At 49.8% G+C, this 19007-nt stretch overlaps 1 protein-coding gene across 3 annotated transcripts in view; it reads right to left on the bottom strand.

Moving 5' to 3' along the window:
* LOC109560663 (janus kinase and microtubule-interacting protein 1) overlaps positions 1-19007 on the bottom strand; it is a 226405-nt gene that overhangs the window by 52547 nt on the left and 154851 nt on the right. For 2 of the 3 annotated variants that reach the window (XM_070791772.1, XM_070791773.1), the window contains exons 1-3: positions 16336-18814; positions 10458-10856; positions 2774-2912 (exon numbers count right to left, since the gene is read on the bottom strand). In XM_070791772.1, coding sequence (XP_070647873.1) covers positions 2774-2912; positions 10458-10753 — 435 coding nt within the window. In that variant the 5' untranslated portion in view covers positions 10754-10856; positions 16336-18814. Of the gene's footprint in view, positions 1-2773; positions 2913-10457; positions 10857-16335; positions 18841-19007 lie in introns of those variants that run through there. The other variant, XM_019963075.2, reaches the window with a different exon arrangement.

Genomic DNA, 19007 nt, shown 5'->3' with positions numbered 1-19007 from the left:
GCGTCTTTGTGTGCAAATAATTACAGCAAATATAGTCAACAGTGGGGCAAATTGTCATTTGGCAGATATCAGGTACAAAGGGCAGAGTTCACACGCTCCTGCAAACTTGCTCTGAAATGCAGATAGCTCCAGGCAGAGGGGGAGGATTAGCATCTGGGCTGGGCTGAAGCTGGGCCGAGTGGTCTCCGAGGGGGCCCTGAGCCAGCCCCCTCACCACCGTGAACGTCTGCCCTTCACCTGGAAACAGTGTTTTGTGACAGGACGTTCCCAGGAGCATCTTGGTGACAGGAGAACAGAATGCAAGGCGTGCGGCCACAGAGCTGCAGGTCCTGCAGTGTCTGGAGCTCACTCCCAGCATTTCTCTGGCTTGTCACCCTCACTTCTGTCTCCCCATCAGAGTATGAACCTCTGGTGATTGCAGAGCTTTGCATATGTTTTTCAAATTTATTTTACTTTTCTGGCCACACCACGAGGCATGAAGGAATCTTATTTCCCCGACTAGGGATTGAACTCATGCCCCCTGCAATGGAAGCACAGATTCTTAACCACTGGACCGCCAGGGAAGTCCCAGGACTGTGTATGCTTACCTGGGAAATCCTACATGTATATAAGGCTTTATTACAGGATTTTCTACAAAGAGATTACATGGTTGATGGCAGGAGCCCACACAACACCACTTTATCGCGGGTTAAAAAGTCCTGGATCTTGATGATGATGGCTTGTACCCAAGAGGATAGACTCAACTTTCTGCACCTAAATTTCAATGTAAAGGGAGAAAGCAGCACTTGCGTGTCTCCCTGGTATCTCAAAGGCTAACATCGATTTAATTGAACTTCTTATCTTCCCTGCTTCACCTCTATTTCCTTTAAAAGCTAATCGATCTGGTGTTTTTCAAACTTTTTGGACTGCCTCCCACAGTAAGAAACATCTTTTAAGAACGTGGCCCGTTACACACGTGGCAGGCGTTGACAACTGAAACAAGCTTCACAAAACAGCACTCCCCTTCACACACATGATGCCCTTTCATATTTCCTAGTCAATTCCATCTTTAAATGCTGGTTGCAAGTTACAGAACTGATTTCACAACCCACTGGCGGGAGTCAACCTGCAATTTGACAACTGCTGTGCTCGCCTGTGAGTAGCAATTTGCTAAAAGAGGATGCCTCTCAGGATCTTTGGGTCTCTGCCCACCAAGTCTCTGCTCTCCAGCCTTCGTTTTCTCTCCCCTGGAACACTTCAATAAAGACTAGTAATTACAAAAGCAACTAGTGCTATTTAAATGCCTACTGTTTTGAGTGTTTTACACATATTAACTGATGCTGAAGCTGAAGCTGAAGCTGAAGCTCCACTACTTTGACCACCTGATGTGAAGAACTGACTCACTAGAAAAGACCCTGATGCTGGGAAAGACTGAAGGCAGGAGGAGAAGGGGACGGCAGAGGATGAGATGGTTGGATGGCATCACTGACTCGATGGACATGAGTTTGAGCAAGCTCCAGGAATTGGTGATGGACAGGGAAGCTGCAGTCCATAGGGTCGCAAAGAGTCGGATACAACTGAGCGACTGGACTGAATTGAGCTCTTTTAAAGTGTGTGTGTGCTTAGCTGCTTAGTTGTGAACGACTCTTTGTAACCCCATGGACTATAGTCCACCAGGCTCCTCTGACCATGGGATCCTCCAGGCAAGAATACTGGAGTGGGTTGCCATTTCCTACTCCAGGGGAATCTTCCCGACCCAAGGATTGAATCCGTGTCTCTTGTATCTCCTCCACTGTCAGGTGGATTCTTTACCACTGCACTACTGGGAAAGCCTAACTCCCTTAAACCAGACAACAAGTTAGGAAGGTTGGTGCTGTATCATTCCCATTTCACAGATGAGGAAACTGAGGCCTAGAGAGGTTAAGTCACCTGGCCTACATCACAGAGCTTGTGAGTGGCAGACCAGGGTTTGGCGCCAGACATCTGCCTCCAGAGCCAATTCCCTTAACCACCCACTTCTCCAGTTATGCTCTAACTTGCCACCTCCCTACACCATCTCTCTTTCCCATTTGATTAGAGTGATATCCCCGAAACCCTGACTTGAGCCTCTCCTGCTCAAAGTCCTGCTCCCCCTTGGCTTCCAGACTTTGGTTCACGCCATGGTTCTGACAACTTGTCCTCCTTGGGACCCTCCTGTCTCAACTCCTGGTCCTGCTATGCTCTTCCGTACCTCCGTGCCTTGCCCAGGCTCTTACCCACCCTCGCATGCTGTTCCCCTAAGGCTCAACTCACAGGGCCCAGAAAGCACACTGTTGCCTGCACGTTTCCTCATGGCTCCATCACCCGGTTTTGGAGTTACTTGTTTCCCATCTGTGTCCCCGCCCACAAGCCAGCTCCTGAAGGCAGAGACCTGGCATCAGTCCTTCTCCTTGTCCTTAGACCAGAGCTGGCTCCCCTGATGTCAGGCACCAAGCCCACAGAAATGAACCTCTGGCCAGAGCTCCTAGTGGGTGCACAGCTCCCACAGGCCACCCTGTGAGGGGACAGGGCAGGATGCGAGCCCCATTTTACAGATGGGACAGTTGAGGCCCAGGGAAGTCACGTGACCTTGCCCAGGTCCAGTGGCCCCTACCTGCACTGCTAGAATGAGGACCCCTCTCACTCCTCCTGTCTGGCTCTCCACACCCTCCCCATGGTCTATATTCAGGCGCAGCTGCTGCCACGAAAAAACCCATAGGGTGACTCTGCTGCGACAAGAAAAAAGTGCCAGAAAGAAGGAGGAGGGGCTGTGTACCTGGCTGGCCAGCTCCCCCTGCAGTGCGTCCAGCTGCTCCTGGGCCCGGAGAGAGGCGCTTCGCTCCTGGAACACGCGCGTGCTCAGCTGGTCCACCTTCTGGAGGAGGTTCCTCTCCGACAGCTCCAGTTCCTGAATCCTGCACATCGAAGCAGCAAGGCGCTTACTCAGTGTTGAGTCCTGCCTTGGCCACAGGTGCGAGGCCTTGCAACAAGGCCACAGCAGCAGTGCCCAGAACCAAGGACGCCTCCGAGGCTAATTGAGCCCCTTTGTAACTAACTGTTGCCAAAAAGCCCCTTGATCATCACTAACAAGCTTCCTGACTCCCAGTTAGGCAAAGATGCCCACTCCAGTAAACACACTATCACGCCCCAACCAGTCACCTAACACCAGCCTTCCAGCAGCAATGGTCTTTGTCTTGAGGCTATAAACATTGGCTATTGACCCATGAAAACTGTCGACTCTCCCTGGCCCATCAGGAGTTGTAGGCCCTCTGCACTCACAGTGATCACTTTATACCTGTTCTTTGTTCCTAATAAACTCACTCTTTTCTGCAGTACTCCGTGTCTGGAAATTCTTTTCCAACTTGTGCTCAGACTGCCCCAACATTCAGGATGCAGTAAGCGTGGCCTAAGGTTTTCACAGACACTGGGATCATCTTTTTTTTTCCTTCTGTTTTTTGGTCAATTTGATATTCAGACAAAAAAAAATGACATTTTATAAAACATTCATACGTATCTTTTTCAAGATAATCTAAAATAGTTTGGAGACATCTTTTGAATAACAAGGCACCAGGAACCTTAACAGTGTTCTCAACCCTTCAACCCTAAACCAGTAATTCCCAGTACAAGTCATACCAATGAAGGACTGAGCCCGAACCAAACATCTGCATTGTCTCAATTAATCCTCATGTGATCAGCCTGAAAGTAGGCTCCTTTTCTCCTATTTTGCAATGAGGAAACAGGATCAGAGAGGCCGGACAATTTGCCCAAGGCAATGGCACCCCACTCCAGTACTCTTGCCTGGAAAATCCCATGGACAGAGGAGCCTGGTAGGCTGCAGTCCATGGGGTCGCTAAGAGTCAGACACAACTGAGCGACTTCACTTTCACTTTTCACTTTCCTGCATTGGAGAAGGAAATGGCAACCCACTCCAGTGTTCTTGCCTGGAGAATCCCAAGGACGGGGGAGCCTAGTAGGCTGCCATCTATGGGGTCGCACAGAGTCGGACATGACTGAAACGACTTAGCAGCAGCAGCAGCGGCAGCACACAGCGTTATAGAGTCCAGGCTGCATGACTCCCAAAGTTAAAAAATCACTCAGTCATGTCCAACTCTTTGGGACCTCATGGAGTGTAGTCCACCAGGGTCCTCTTTCGGAATTCTCCAGGCAAGAATACTGGAGTGGTTGCCATTCCCTTCTCCAGGGCATCTTTCTGACCCAGGGATCAAACTTCAGTCTCCTGCATTATACAGGCAGATTCTTTACCATCTGAGCCATCAGGGAAGCCCATGACTCCCAAACTCAGGCTCTAATCCTGTGCTCTGATGCTTTCCACTTGAGCTACAGTCTTGAAAATCTCTTCTAAGGAAATGATTAAAATGCAGAAAAAGTTTTTTGTGATTACAAAAACTCTGAATTACTTACAGAAGTGAGAAGTTGGAAATGACCTGTGTAATAGTTAGGGATGGCTAAGCCTCTGGAAGTCTTTTTTATTATCCCGAGGAAGTGCTGAAGTTGCATCATATGCAAAGTAATACCCAGGCTGGAAGTGAGCTCTGACCTCAGCTCCATAGACAGGAGAAGCACGTGTGAATGGAGGGAAGCCAAAAGGGAAGATCTGCCTGCTGGTCCCATTGAGAGAGGAGGAGCTACAATGACTCACTTGTCTGTCTCCTGCCTGGTATCCAAGTCCCTTTCATGTGCCAGTCTTACTTCTGGACTAGATCACCGTGAAACCTGTGGAAAGTACATCTGCGGCCTATGTGGACAAGCTCTACCCATCCTCATCCTTCACCCAGCTCCACACCACGTGACCTGCACCTCCAGGACAGACTCTGCTTCCCCGGGAGAGGACCCAGATTTGCCTGCTGGCTTTCCCACTCACCAGTCATGAGGCCTTAATAGGGCTCATTCACTACTATGACCCCCAGGATCTTCATCTGTAAGAAGTAACTGCACCTTGCTCTGGGAGTTGTTGCGATGATTAAATAAAATGATGCACTGTTATTAATGATCAGGCCAAGAGCCCCCTCTCCTACTCTAGTTTTGAGGCCCTGGGGGAAGGTCTCTAAAGTGACAGAAGGGAGGGTGCCGTCTTGTATAGATTAAAATCATGTTCCTTCTAAAATGAACCAGAGGAATAGCGCTCATGCTTAGTCACTCAGTCGTGTCTGACTCTGTGCGACCCCATGCGACCCCCTGTAGCCCACCAGGCTCCTCTGTCCATGGGATTCTCCATGCAAGAATACTGGAGTGGGTTGCCAGGCCCTTCTCTAGGGGATCTTCCTGACCCAGGGATGGAACTAGCATCTCCTGCATTGGCAGGCAGATTCTTTACCACTGAGCCACCAGGAAAGGTTAATCAGTCAGAGAGGTGGGAGGAGTACCTTCTGATTGATTATAAAATGTGGTGATACCTGAATGAGAAAAGAGAAGCCTAACTTTTTTAGTTTTTGAGACCAACATGAACTATTAAATCTGAGACAATATTTAATCCTGGTATTATCCCATTACTTAAATTAAGCAGAAAATGACTAATCTTATTGCATCAGGCTGAAATATGGCCTCCAAATATAACCAGCATCTATGAATATAACCTTAAAATGCCAAAGAGACTGTAGATGTGATTATGTTAGGTATCTTGAGATGGAGAGATTATGCTGGATTATCTGGGTGGGACTAACTGCAATTATAATTGTCCTCATGAGAGAGGGGCAGAAGGTGAGACCACGTGACCACTGAAGCAAGATGCTACACTGCTGGCTTGAAGATGGGCAGAGGCCAGAAGCCAAGGAATGCACCTATAAATGCTGGAAAAGGCGGACACAGACTTCCCGCTACCCCCGTAACTGTCGGCCAGTGAGGCGACTTTAGAACTTCTGCCTCCAGAACTGAGAGACAATGAATGTGTGTTGTTCGAAGGCAGAACATTTGTACTTATTTGCTTTAGCAGCTGTAGGAAACATTTTCGTTGTTTAGTCGCTCATTCATGTCCTACTCTTTGCAATCCCATGGACTGTATGTAGCCCAACAGGTGCCTCTGTCTATGGGATTTTCCAGGCAAGAATACTGGAGTGGGTAGCCATTTCCTTCTCCAGGGGATCTTCCCAACCCAGGGATTGAACCTGCATCTCCTGCATTGGCAGGCAGATTCTCTACCACTGCACCACCAGGGAACCCCCTAGGAAACATAGACACTTAACAAATAAGAACTAGACAATGAAAATACCTTTTTCATTGATTCAATTCAGTCGCTCAGTCTCGTCCAACTCTGCGACCCCATGAATTGCAGCACACCAGGCCTCCCTGTCCATCACCAACTCCCGGAGTTGACTCAAACTCATGTCCACTGAGTCAGTGATGCCATCCAGCCATCTCATCCTCAGTCGTCCCCTTCTCCTCCTGCCCTCAATCCCTCCCAGCATCAGAGTCTTTTTCAATGAGTCAACTCTTCGCATGAGGTGGCCAAAATATTGGAGTTTCAGCTTCAATATCAGTCCTTCCAATGAACACCCAGGACTGATCTCTTTTAGGATGGACTGGTTGGATCTCCTTGCAGTTCAAGGGACTCTCAAGAGTCTTCTCCAACACCACACTTCAAAAGCATCAATTCTTCGGCACTCAGCTTTCTTCACAGTCCAGCTCTCACACCCATACACGACCACTGGAAAAACCATAGCCTTGACTAGACGGACCTTTGTTGGCAAAGTAATGTCTCTGCTTTTGAATACGCTATCTAGGTTGGTCATAACTTTCCTTCCAAGGAGTAAGCGTCTTTTAACTGATTAGTGACAAATTAAAAATATATTATCCTATGTAGAGCTGCAAAGAGTGATATGAAACTGGGAGACTCTATCATGGAACTTCCACCAGGATAAATTGGTGCCTTGTTGCTGCAGGTACCACTGGGCAGGCTGCTTGGGTCCAGGTCCCAGCGACCCCACGTGATGGTCTGTGTGACTGGGGAGAAGTTATTAAATACTTAAGCCAGCACCTTGATTTCCCTACCTAGAAACTGAGGATACCAATATTACTTAGTTTTAAATATTTTTTAAGGATTAAGCCACTCTGCTTATTTAACTTATATGCAGAGTATATCATACAAAATGCCAAGCTGGATGAAGCACAAGCTGGAATCAAGATTGTTAGGAGAAATATCAATAACCTCAGTTATGCAGATGACACCACCCTTATGGCAGAAAGTGAAGAAGAACTAAAGAGCCTCTTGATGAAAGTGAAAGAGGAAAGTGAAAAAGTTGGCTTCAAATTCAACATTCAAAAAGCGAAGATCATGGCATCTGGTCCCATCACTTCATGGCAAATAGATGGGGAAACAATGGAAACGGTGACAGACTTTTTTTGGGGGGCTCCAAAACCACTGCAGATGGTGATTGCAGCCATGAAATTAAAACGCTTGCTTCTTGGAAGAAAAGCTATGACCGACCTAGACAGCATATTAAAAAGCACTGACATTACCTTGCATACAAAGGTCCATCTAGTCAAAGCTATGGTTTTTCCAGTAGTCATGTATGGATGTGAGAGTTGGACTATAAAGAAAGCTGAGTGCTGAAGAATTGATGCTTTTGAACTGTGGTGTTGGAGAAGACTCTTGAGAGTCCCTTGGACTACAAGGAGATCCAACCAGTCCATCCTAAAGGAAATCAGTCCCAAATATTCATTGGAAGGACTGATGTTAAAGCTGAAACTCCAATAGTTTGGCCACCTGATGTGAAGAACTAACTCAATGGAAAAGACCCTGATGCTGGGAAAGACTGAAGGTAGGAGGAGAAGGGGATGACAGAGGATGAGATGGTTGAATGGCATCACAGATTCGACGGAGTTTGAGTAAACTCTGGGAGCTGGTGATGGACAGGGAGGCCTGGCGTGCTGCAGTCCATGGGATCACAAAGAGTTGGACACGACTGAGTAACTGAACTGAACTGAACAATTAACCCTGTTAATACTTGTCAAGCATGTAAATAGTGCCTTGCCCAGAGCAAGCACTCAACAAGTATTCAGTTATTATTAATTTTGTTGCATGTAGGTGGGAAGTGAATTTGTAACAATGATGGTGTTATGGGGAGTGGAGTTCTCTTTCTCAAATTTCTAACACTGTGGTTGCATTAGTTTTACCATAAATACTTTTAAATTTTAACTCTTTAATGGAAGTGATATCCAATATACACTATTGATCTTTTACTGTACCTTACCTGGAGGAAATCTATGGTGACATTAGCCTGAAGTCTATGTTCACAATTGTGCGTTCAGACCCTGGCTTCAGCTCTTAGTGACCCTGGATAATGTATTCCATCCTCTGAGCCTGTTTCCCCATCTGGAAAAGGGGCCCATATCACTTTGTGTATCACAGGGTTCAAGTAACAGCTATCTTCACCCGTGTGTGGGAGGACCTGCACTGTGGCCCATGCCACAGGCTCTTGGTAAGCCTTTTTCTCTGAACCCTTGCCACGAATCTTGCTTTCCCTTCCACCCTGCTTCTGTGGGACACAGCCCACATTTGGGGAAGGGAATGGCTACAGAGGACAAGAGAACTGAGGACCCAGCCCACATTTCCCCACAGGTGGGTACAGGATACAGCCTTCCCAGGATGGCCTCATCCCAGCCCCAGCCACAGAGGCCCTTCCCCTCCATCACTCATGGTGCCTCCAGGCTGTCTGTCTCTTCCTCACATGGAAGGGTCTCCTCTGGCAGGGGTTTCCCACCCATCTTTTCCAGGCCTCATGACCTCATTTTCACTGCCAGGTATAACCAGTTGTGGGTTATCCTTTTCTCTCTCCAGCGCTGGGGCCCTGCCTCTTCCAGCTGTCAATCCCTAGAACTTGTGTCTGGGACTGTGTGTGTTAGTCGCTCAGTCATGTCCAATTGTTTATGACCCCATGGACTACAGCCTGCCAGGCGCCTCTGTCCATGGAATTTTCCAGGCAAAAATACTGGAGCGGGTAGCCATTCCCTCCTCCAGGAGATCTTCCTGACAACCCAGGGATCAAACCCAAGTCTCCTGCATTGCAGGCAGATTCTTGACTGTCTGAACCACCAGGGAAGCCCCTTTGGACCAAATATATCCCCTGAAATTCATATGTTGAAGTTAGCTAACCGCAGTACCTTAGAATGTGACTGTATTTGGAGACAGAGTTTTTTTTTAAAGAGGTGATTTAGTTAAAATGAGGTCATTAGGATGAGCTTTGATCCCATATGACTGGTATCCTTATAAGAAGAGGAGACCGACATGCACAGAAGACACAGACAGAAGGCAGACAACGCCAAGCCGTGGAGTGCAGTCTCAGAGAAACCAGCCCTGCCCACACCTTAATCTTTGACTTCCAACCTCCAAGACTAGGTGTCAAACAAGAACATAGGCTTTGGATAAAGACCTGGATTCAAATGCCCCACCTCTGGACCATGTTGCTTCCATTAGAAAATAGAGCCTATGCCAGGAGGTTCAGCTATTTTCATGCTGTGCTGTGCTCAGCTGTGTCCAACTCTTTGGAACCCCATAGACTGTAGCCCGACAGGTTCCTCTGGCCATGGGATTTCATCAGGCAACAATACTGGAGTGGGTTGCCATTTCCTCCTCCAAGAGACCTTCCTGATCCAGAGATCAAACCTACGTCTCTTGCGTCTCCTGCCCTGGCAGGCAGATTCTTTACCACTGAACCATGTGGGAAGCCAGGAGGCTCAGCAGTGAGAATCAAACAAACACAGGGAATCTGCTACCAAGATGACAGAAAAGATGAAAGGCCAGACAGAGCGGACAGGCAACCCAGAGGTTAGCCACCACTGGGGCCACTTCTGCCCCTGGGGCTGGAAGGACAGACAGAGAGAAGATGGAGACACCAGGGCCCAGGAACAGGACCACAGAGGATGCCAAAGGCACGACTGAATGGCAACCACTGTGGGAGATGTCACCCAGAGCAGAAGAGAGGTGGGAGAATCCTGGCTTCTCCCTCCGCCTCCCTTCAGCACCTCCCATTGGCTGGATCCACATGAAAACCAATGAGCAAGGGAGCCTGGGAAACAGGCTCAGTGCCTGTGGTACAGAGCAGAGGATGGGAAAGGCAGAGGAGCCAGAGGCTGCTGTGGGCAGACGATGGAACACTGACTGCTTTGCCTGCATCCTTAGCCATAGAATGGCTTCCCTGGTGGCTCAGAGGGTAAAGAATCTGCCTGCCAATGCAGGAGACCCAGGAAAAACCCCTCGGTTGGGAAGATCCCCAGAGAAGGGCATGGCAACCCACTCCCGTATTCTATCCTGCCTGGAGAATGCCGTGGGCAGAGGATCCTGGCGGGCTACAGCCCATGGAGTCACAAAGCGTCAGACATGACTGAGCGACTAACACTTCCCTTTCCTTCAGCCATAGAAACGATTCAATACACCCTTCTACCACAATGAGGAGGCCCCAGGATTTGTAACATACACAAAGAAGAGGTCCAAAGGGTATATTTACCTGCTCCTCAGCCCAGACTCCGACATCATGTGCTTGTCCACAGCTGCCAACAGCTTCTGCTCCGAGGATTCCAGCTGCTTCCTGAGTGTTCCCGTGTCCACGTCTGGACTTCTGGCTGCTCCTCCCAGAAAACATCCCTGCTCCTCACCACTCTCCTCTACATCCTGGAAGATCCAGGACGTGTCGATCTTCACATCAACGTTCATTATATCAAACCCATCACTGCTGGGGGCTCTGACAACGTAACTGAAACTTTTTTCAGTCCGTCCTTTAGCGTTTGGCTCCATCCCGTACATAGTTCATGGGCCAAGACTGAATAAAATTAAGTGAATCTGCAACACTGACTTTCTGGAGATTTCCAGGTGGCTGCGGTGGCTTCAGATTGTGCAAGAAAATATCCTTTGAGAAGGGCAAGAACAGGTGGATTATTTATGAGTGGGAGACTTGGGTTTCACCTGCACAAACATCATACAATATGAATGAAAGCCTCTCGTTTTACAAGCCAGCATGCCCACACTCACCCAAAGCAGAAAAGCCACTCGGAGTTACAAACTGAATAATGTGTACAAAGAGGTAAAATAAAATTTCCAGGCAGGACCATGAGAGTGTTATAGATTCTCAAGAGTGAGGCTCAAGTTTTCACCCAGCAATAAATGATGTTCTAAACTTCCTTTCTGAGTCCAGCAAACATTTATCACTGGCTTGGAGTTGAGTAGGTGGAGGGGAAGGGTAACTAGCACTGCACTGGGCCATCTCGCCTTACTTAGTCCAGTTCTGATAACCCTGTGAGATGGGCATTTTCAGAACCATTTTATAGATGGCATGATGAAACAGAGGCTCTGGAAGGTAGAGGAGCTTATTCAGGCCCCACAGATGGGCAGTGGCAGAGTTAGGATTCAAATCTGAGCCTGGACCAAAGCTCAAGGGACTGGGCTTCGCTGGTGGCTCAGTGGTAAAGAATCCAGCTTCCGACGCAGGAGACATGGGTTTGATCCTTGATCTGGGAGGATCCCACATGCCGCAGAGCAACTGAGCCCATGTGTCACAACTACTGAACCTGTGCATTAGAGCCCAGGAGCCGCAACTACTGAGCCCATGTGCTGTAGAGCCTGTGCCTGGCAACAAGAGAATCCACTGCAATGAGAAGCCCACGCACCACTAACTAGGGTGGCCCCTGCTCTCCACAACTAGAGAAAAGCCCGTGCAGTGATGAAGACCCAGAACAGCCAAATAAATATTTAAAAAAAAAAAAAAAGCTCAAGGGGTGAGGGATGAACCAAGACCCTGAACAGGAGGAAACACATCATGTCGAGTGTGGGGGAGCCTGAAGCTGGAGAGGTAGCCAGAGAATGACCCATCGCAGCTGGCGGAAGTGGGCAAAAGGCTCCTCCATGGAGAGGGAGCATCAGGACCAGAGCCCCAGGACAGAGTCAGGAAGATGAAGGTGATGGGAGCGATTGGGTTTGGCTGGCCCAGTAGACACAATCAAGGGGGAAATGAAGACCCAAGCAGGACAGGTGACTTGGGGCCATATACTTGTGGGCCGTGGGTTCCAGGACGTGCACTGTGGCATCTCTGTGTGGCAAGTGGGGGTCCCTGGAGTGTTTAGAGGCAAGGGGGCCTGGTGAGATCTTACTTTAAGAATTAGAGCACTGTGAAGGTGTAGGAGGTGAGAACAGAGGCAGCTGGCCATGGAAGAGGAGCCAGTGCCATAAACAGGCCCAGTGGTACAGAAATAAATAGAAATTTAAACTAAGTGGCTTAATTCTCTCTAAAATAATGGACGTCATTAAAGAGATGTGTGTGCATGCTAAGCCGCTTCAGTCGTGTCTGACTCTGTGGGACCCTGTGGACTATAGCCCGCCAGGCTCCTCTGTCCAAGGAATCCTCCAGGCAAGAAGACTGGAGTGGGTTGCCATGTCCTCCTCCAGGGGATCTTCCCAACCCAGGGATCAAACCCAAGTCTCATGTCTCCTGCATTGGCAGGTGAGTTCTTTACCACTAGTGCCGCCTGGGAAGCCCCATTAAAGAGACAATGCGTGCTTAGCCCCTCAGTTGTGTCTGACTCTTTGTGATCCTTTGGACGACAGCCGGCCAGGCTCCTCTGTTCACAGGATTTTCCAGGCAAGGATACTGGAGTGAGCTCCCATTTCCTCCTGCAGGGTAGAGACGGACGTCTCTAAAAATGATGGACGAGACTTCCCCTGCCCTTTTCTGAGAGGATCTACTTTAGAAAACTTATAGTTCTTCATCTATTTGAAATACATGTAAATCCTTTTAAAAGCTAAATAAGCCTTTTGCCAGTTTTATGACCCAGGATATCTTTCTGAAGATCCTGGGAGACCTCTCTTTGGCATGCAAACATTCAAGGAAAATAGGACCTCATCTCCTAGTTCCCGTGGGAGGGTCGGAGCTTACATTAGTGGTCACCTGGCTCCAAGTTGCACAACCATCTCATTCTAAAGATATGAGAAACTCCATTTTCCTTTGTATAAAAAAATTAACATAGAGGGTCACCCCAATATCCAGATGGATTTAGGGTAACATACATGTAATAATTAATGTTGCCAAGTTCTTTTATTTGAGAACAAATTATTGCTTATCCTGAAGATCTGTATCTTCAGGGCTGCATCTCCTTGGCTCATAAGATTATGAATTCTTTTCTGCCTTTGAAAATCTCTTAACAGATGGTCTGTGATGCACATCACATTCTGGTTTGGTGCTCATTTGATAACGATCATTTTCTTTCTTATCTACCTCAGCAGAAAGGTAGTCTGGTGGAAGAAGATTGTGTTTTAAAATGTTTCCCAAACATGATGGGAAAAAATTTAAAATTAGCCCAACAAGGTCCTATTGTATAGCACAGGGAACTATATTCGACATCCTATAATAAATCGGAATATAAAAGAAAAAATTTAAAATATTTTCCCCCAACAATGGCCACCGTGCAGGGTGGCTCAGGGGCTTGCAATAAACACGGGGATCTCAGAGCCAGCAGGGTGGGGTATTGGCCGCCAGGGGGCGCTTTGGGGGCCCTTAGATTTCTGGTGTTTCTCTGACGGAACTTTGGACAAATCATTTAACTTCTCATAAAAGGCAGGGGTGGGAGGTAAAAATAGCACCTACATCAAGAGCTCTTGATGCATAAATGGGTTGCTGTAGGCAAAGCACCCCTGTACAGAGCCCGGCACCCAGTGAACACAGCGGGCAGGCTGTCAGGTGGTGGACAGAGGCAGCACCTTGCAGTTACTGCCTGCCTGCCTGGGCTGTGTCCAACTCTGTCTCTTATGTGCCAAGTTCTTAGGCAATTAACTTTGCCTCTTGCAAAACGAGACGAACAGTAGTCTCCTCCCTGCTGCTGCATGAGTCACTTAGCTCTCAAGTGCCTGGTCCTGTGCCTGGCACAGTGAGTACCCAGAGACCCTAGCTGCCAGGAGCCTCCTCAAGCAGGAGGATTGATTGACAGCTGACTGAGGTAGGATGACCACCTAAAAAAAAAATCACAGTGCCAGGCCGGCAAGGAGGAGGGAGCAGGTAGCCGTTTCTTAGGGAAGCAGCTGGAGTAAAGATGCATCTTGTCTCCTCCCTCCAGGACAGGTAAAGGGCATTTGAGGCCCCGAACCTCTGCTTAAGAATGTGTCTTCAGATTCTTTCTGGGTAAGTAACTAAGACTGTGGGGTCCATTTGGAATGAACCCTCTGTGTCTGAGGGAGAAGGGCAGGAAGGTAGATTATCACCTCTGTGGGCTTTTCAGAGCTGGAGACCTGGGGGGAGGACACTGATGGCCACAGGGCAGCTGTAAGGACAGGGTCCTGCATCCTCAGCAGCCTGGGCGAGGCTCCCCAAGGCTGAGTGTGGTCATGGGAAGGACACACAGCTTGACCTACAGCAGGGCACAGGGGTTCCCCCTTCAGACCAGACGGCAGCCCCGGACAGGTTGAGGGGTCGGGGAGGGTTGAGAGGGAGGTGAGAGGAGACTGCTGCTGCTGCTGTTGCTAAGTCACTTTAGTCGTGTCCGACTCTGTGGGACCCCACAGATGGCAGCCCACCAGGCTCCCCCATCCCTGGGATTCTCCAGGCAAGAACACTGGAGTGGGTTGCCATGGCCTTCTCCAATGCATGAAAGTGAAAAGTGAAAGGGAAGTTGCTCAGTCGTGTTCGACTCTTCCCAATCCCATGGGCTGCAGCCTATCAGGCTCCTCCGCCCATGAGATTTTCCAGGCAAGAGTACTGGAGTGGGTTGCCATTGCCTTGATAGGGATCTGGAAACCCACAGCTCTGCCCCTTGAGCTGGAATTGGGGGCACAGTTTGGGGTCTGTAGGAGTCCCCAGGAGAAGGCAATGGCACCCCACTCCAGTACTGTTGCCTGGAAAATCTTATGGACAGAGGAGCCTGGAAGGCTGCAGTCCATGGGGTCCCTGAGGGTCGGACACGACTGAGTGACTTCACTTTCACTTTTCACTTTCATGCATTGGAGAAGGAAATGGCAACCCACTCCAGTGTTCTTGCCTGGAGAATCCCAGGGACAGGGGAGCCTCGTGGGCTGCCGTCTGTGGGGTCGCACAGAGTCAGACACGACTGAAGCAACTTAGCAGCAGCAGGAGTCCCCAAGGATTCTTAGACAACTTTGGGGGAGAAGCACCCCAAACTGGCTGGCTGGTATGCCCAGTTTGGCAGGCATCTAGCAGGGTCTGGTTAAATGGAAGAGAAATAAACATGCATTTTTGTACTGGAAACGTCAGGCGGGATTTCTACTCATCACACACTGAATCTGGAAGGAGAGGGGAGAGCAGACCTCCCAGATCCTGAGGCTCAACTGTGTACCTCAAGGATCAAGAAAGAGGGAGGCGGCTGATGGGAGGAGAGAGAATGCAACTGCCAGGAAGGCACCGAGTGAACGCTAAATCATGGAGTCCAGCTCCCCGGGTGACCAGGGCCCCTCAGCAGGGCCCCTCAGCAGGGTCCGCACATGCGCAGAGCGCCCCCGGGGCTATCCCCGCTCCAGCGGCACCTCCCTCCACCCTACCTCCCGGCCCGCAGGGCCGTGGGCACCGAGTCAGTGCATCTGGAATATAGGACTCAGTCAGTGCAACTCAGAACACGCAGTGGAGGGAAAGCCGCCCAGTGCACCCAGGACTTTCCTATTTTAGAACTGGAAGTCCTGACCTGGGTACACCCAATGGCTGGTCATCCGCAGGGCTGATCCCTGGGCCCACATGGCTGCCAGAAGGTGGTGGCAGGGCACATTCTGTCATCTAAACTTCTTCACTGCTCTGCCCCTCACAAGTTTCCACTGCCGAGAACTGAGGGGAGAGGAGGGGGAGGAGGAAAAGGAGAGGGGAGGAGAGGAGGAATAAAGTGTGAGTTGTGAGGGGAGGAGTGAAGTGTAAGGGTGTAAGAGGAGGGGTGAGGTGTGAGGAGAGGGGTGAGGTGTAAGGGTGTGAGGGGAGGGGTGAGGTATGAAAGGAGGGGTAAGGTGTGAAAGGAGGGGTAAGGTGTGAAAGGAGGGGTGAGGTGGAAAGGTGTAAGAGGAGGGATGAGGCGTGAGGGAAGGGGTGAGGCGTGAGGGTGTAAGAGGAGGGGTGAGGCGTGAGGAGAGAGGGGAGGATGAGGAGTGGGATGCTGGGCACTTAATCAGCATGGCATAGCGTGACATTCCTGTATCAGGAACTTGACCTGGGTTCTCTCTTTACTCCGAGTAGATCTGTTAGAAGGCAGGTGGTAAAGGGTAGACCCAAGCCTGCTCCTTTCTGAGTGAGACTGACTTGGGTTCAGTTGACTCTGTAGCTCTTCTGCCCTGGAAACCACACCTGCGCAGAAGATCAGCTGTCTTGCTAGGCGACAACAACACCAGTAGCCCTGAGCCCTGTGCCTCACCTGGGCTCGCGGGGAGCTGTGGATGGCCTCTGAGAACGAGTATGCACCTGGTGGGCCGCCGGAGCTCTGAGGCCTGCTGAGTACAGTGGCTCTTGTGACTGGGCCTGTCCCTGGCAGGAACCTTGGAGGCGATGCCTAGGACTGTCACAAGAAATGCTGGCTCTTGTTGAGTACTTTGGGCTTCTAAGCCTGGGCAGCTCCCATACCTGCCTGTGTAAGTCTCACTCCCTTGCACCTGAACTTTCTCCTGGGGGCCAAAGAGAATGGCCCCTGGTCCCCTGTGGGCCATGAGGTCTCCTTTGAGGATGACTCCCACAAAGGTGTGTTCAATGCTGTCTGCTACAGCTCCTGACAGTGTCTAAGAGTCTTTGGGCCTAACTGTCTAGTTGTACCCAAAGAAAACCTTTTGTGAAGTGCTGTGTGGGAATACCACCCCCATTCCACAGATAGAAAACATTAAGACTGAGGGGCAAGTATTTTGCCAAGTGTTCACTGCAGGGGAGTGGCAGGTCTGGGAGTGGACCCGGATGGGTCTGACATCAAAGCCACCATCGTTCGTATCCTCTTGTCTGAGTGGGAGAGCTGAGTAGACAGAAGTGTGGGGCAGGAGGACAGAAGACCCCACACTCCTGCAGCGGGGAGGCGATGGGTGCTCTGTGCTGCGGGTCCAGCTTCCCAGGGACCCTGCACACCTCCCAGACTTGCGCTGCTAAGTTAGCAAAGCAAGGCTTCTCTGTGCTTCTTTGGCTCCAGAGAAATCATGTGTGCTTTTTCATTTTTGTTCCTTGTGTGATTCTACATTCCCATTGCTACCTGGAGTGCTCAGATGCCTGCTTTTTCCAAGCAGAGACATCAGTTCATTTGCTTTTGGTCATCAGATGCTGGAAAGTCATGGGGCTGGTGTGGCGGTGCTTTGGGTTTAGATTTCAAAAGAGGAATGGTCGCTTCTCAGCTGTCTTGGGTGTCTGTTTGCTTAGAGCCCCCTAATCCTTTGGTTTTGTTTGAACATCCCTCTCTGTCTGGCTGGATGCCCCTTCTGTACTGAGATCCATGTTCTCCATCCTTGGGTCTGTCCTTCTGAGAACTTTCAGCTCTTTTCTTAGATTCTCCTCCCCTCCTTGATTCCTCCAGTGGCCTGAATTTTGGTCATTTAGGTTTTCTCCAAAGGTTATTCTCACTAGAAATTACAGATTGCTCTTGCAGTCCAACAAACACAGAGCAGTGAGTCTTTCCATCCTTGGGATAAAACCATCCTTGCCTTCAGGTGCTTCTTTCAATAAGACGCGGCTATCCTCTCCTTCACAGCCATTACCTTCTATTTCACTTGATTTATTTTGATTCCAAAAGTCTTCCTTCCAAAAGTTTGGGAGGGGGCAGTCATATAAGCGGGTGTCTTCTCCTGGAGATGCTCCCCCACCCACCCACTCACTGCAACAACATCCAAAAGGGACTTCTCTTCTCTGGGATTCCCTCCTAAACTTGACTCCCACCAGCTGGTGTCCTGCCCTCCTGAGCTGCCCCACTCCATCCGTTCTCCTGAGGGGCTTGATGCAGAGGTGGGTCTCCTGAGATCAGGAAGGGCTGCCTCCTTCTCTCCCGTTGTAAGAGAGCAGACTTGGTCTCAGACCACGGCAGAAGGAGCCTCAGTCCTCACAGGCTCTCCAGGGAATCACTTCATAACACAGCATTTCTTCCTTGCCAACACCTTGCAAATGACAACCCAGATGCGAGAAAGCCCAAGGGTGGTCTGAGTGGGGGTTCTATCCACCTCTCAGTCCTTGTTCCACCATGACCCCAGGTGCAGTCAGGCTCTGGGACTTTCACTATGTCATACCCACAAGAGTGATGGAGCCTGTGGCTTCCCCCTTGTAAATCTGAGGTCCTGGCATCCACTGTCCACAGTGGGTGAGGCTCCAGATGTCTCTCTCTGGCCTCCAGCTGCTGAATTCAGCTGCACATGGACCTGGAGGGCTTTGGTGACTGGGTCTTGACTTTGCGTTCAGATCACAGGGACATTTTTGAGTCATTCTGGCTGACAGACTCTGGGATACACAGGGCACAGCTCATGGAGACATATGTATACAGTCAGTGTCTAGCCGGGCACACACACCACGGCTGGGGAGGCATGCCGTGTGGGGACAAGGACACGGGTCTGTCCCCAGATAGTGCAGCGGCTCTCCAATCAACCAGTTTCTAGTAATTGCACTTAGTTTCCTGGTATTCGGGTCTCTGCCCTTCGGGCTCTTGAAGGTGCCATAGCGGGGACTCAGATGTGGCCCTGAGCTTGACAAATTCCCCTTGGTCCCTGCAGAGCTCCTACAGCCCGACCCAGCCAGGACCCAGCCGTAGATCCTAAATGCCTCCCCTCTGGACTGTCATCAAGTATCCACAAATTCTGGTTTCAGTCTCTGGGCTTGGAATAGCTTGTTTTGCTGTTGAATTTTGGTTTGAGTGGGGTCAGGGTTGCCATAGGACTCAGTTTATTCCATAAGCTTTTTTTCTATCCTGGAAAATTAAAAAATAATTGGAAATGACACAAGAACCTAGGGTTAGGATGGCTAGAGAAGTCCCTGCTTATCTGCCTTCGCCTGTCCCCACCACTGTCCTGAACCCTCCAGCCGAGCCCACTGAGGGACGTTCCCCGACAATCCAGGAAAAGAGGAAATGGGGTT

This window comes from Bos indicus, chromosome 6 (assembly GCF_029378745.1).
Source record: "Bos indicus isolate NIAB-ARS_2022 breed Sahiwal x Tharparkar chromosome 6, NIAB-ARS_B.indTharparkar_mat_pri_1.0, whole genome shotgun sequence".
NCBI classification, from domain to species: domain Eukaryota; kingdom Metazoa; phylum Chordata; class Mammalia; order Artiodactyla; family Bovidae; genus Bos; species Bos indicus.
Note: the sequence above shows the minus strand (reverse complement) of the source record. Positions and strands in the feature narration are given on the sequence as shown.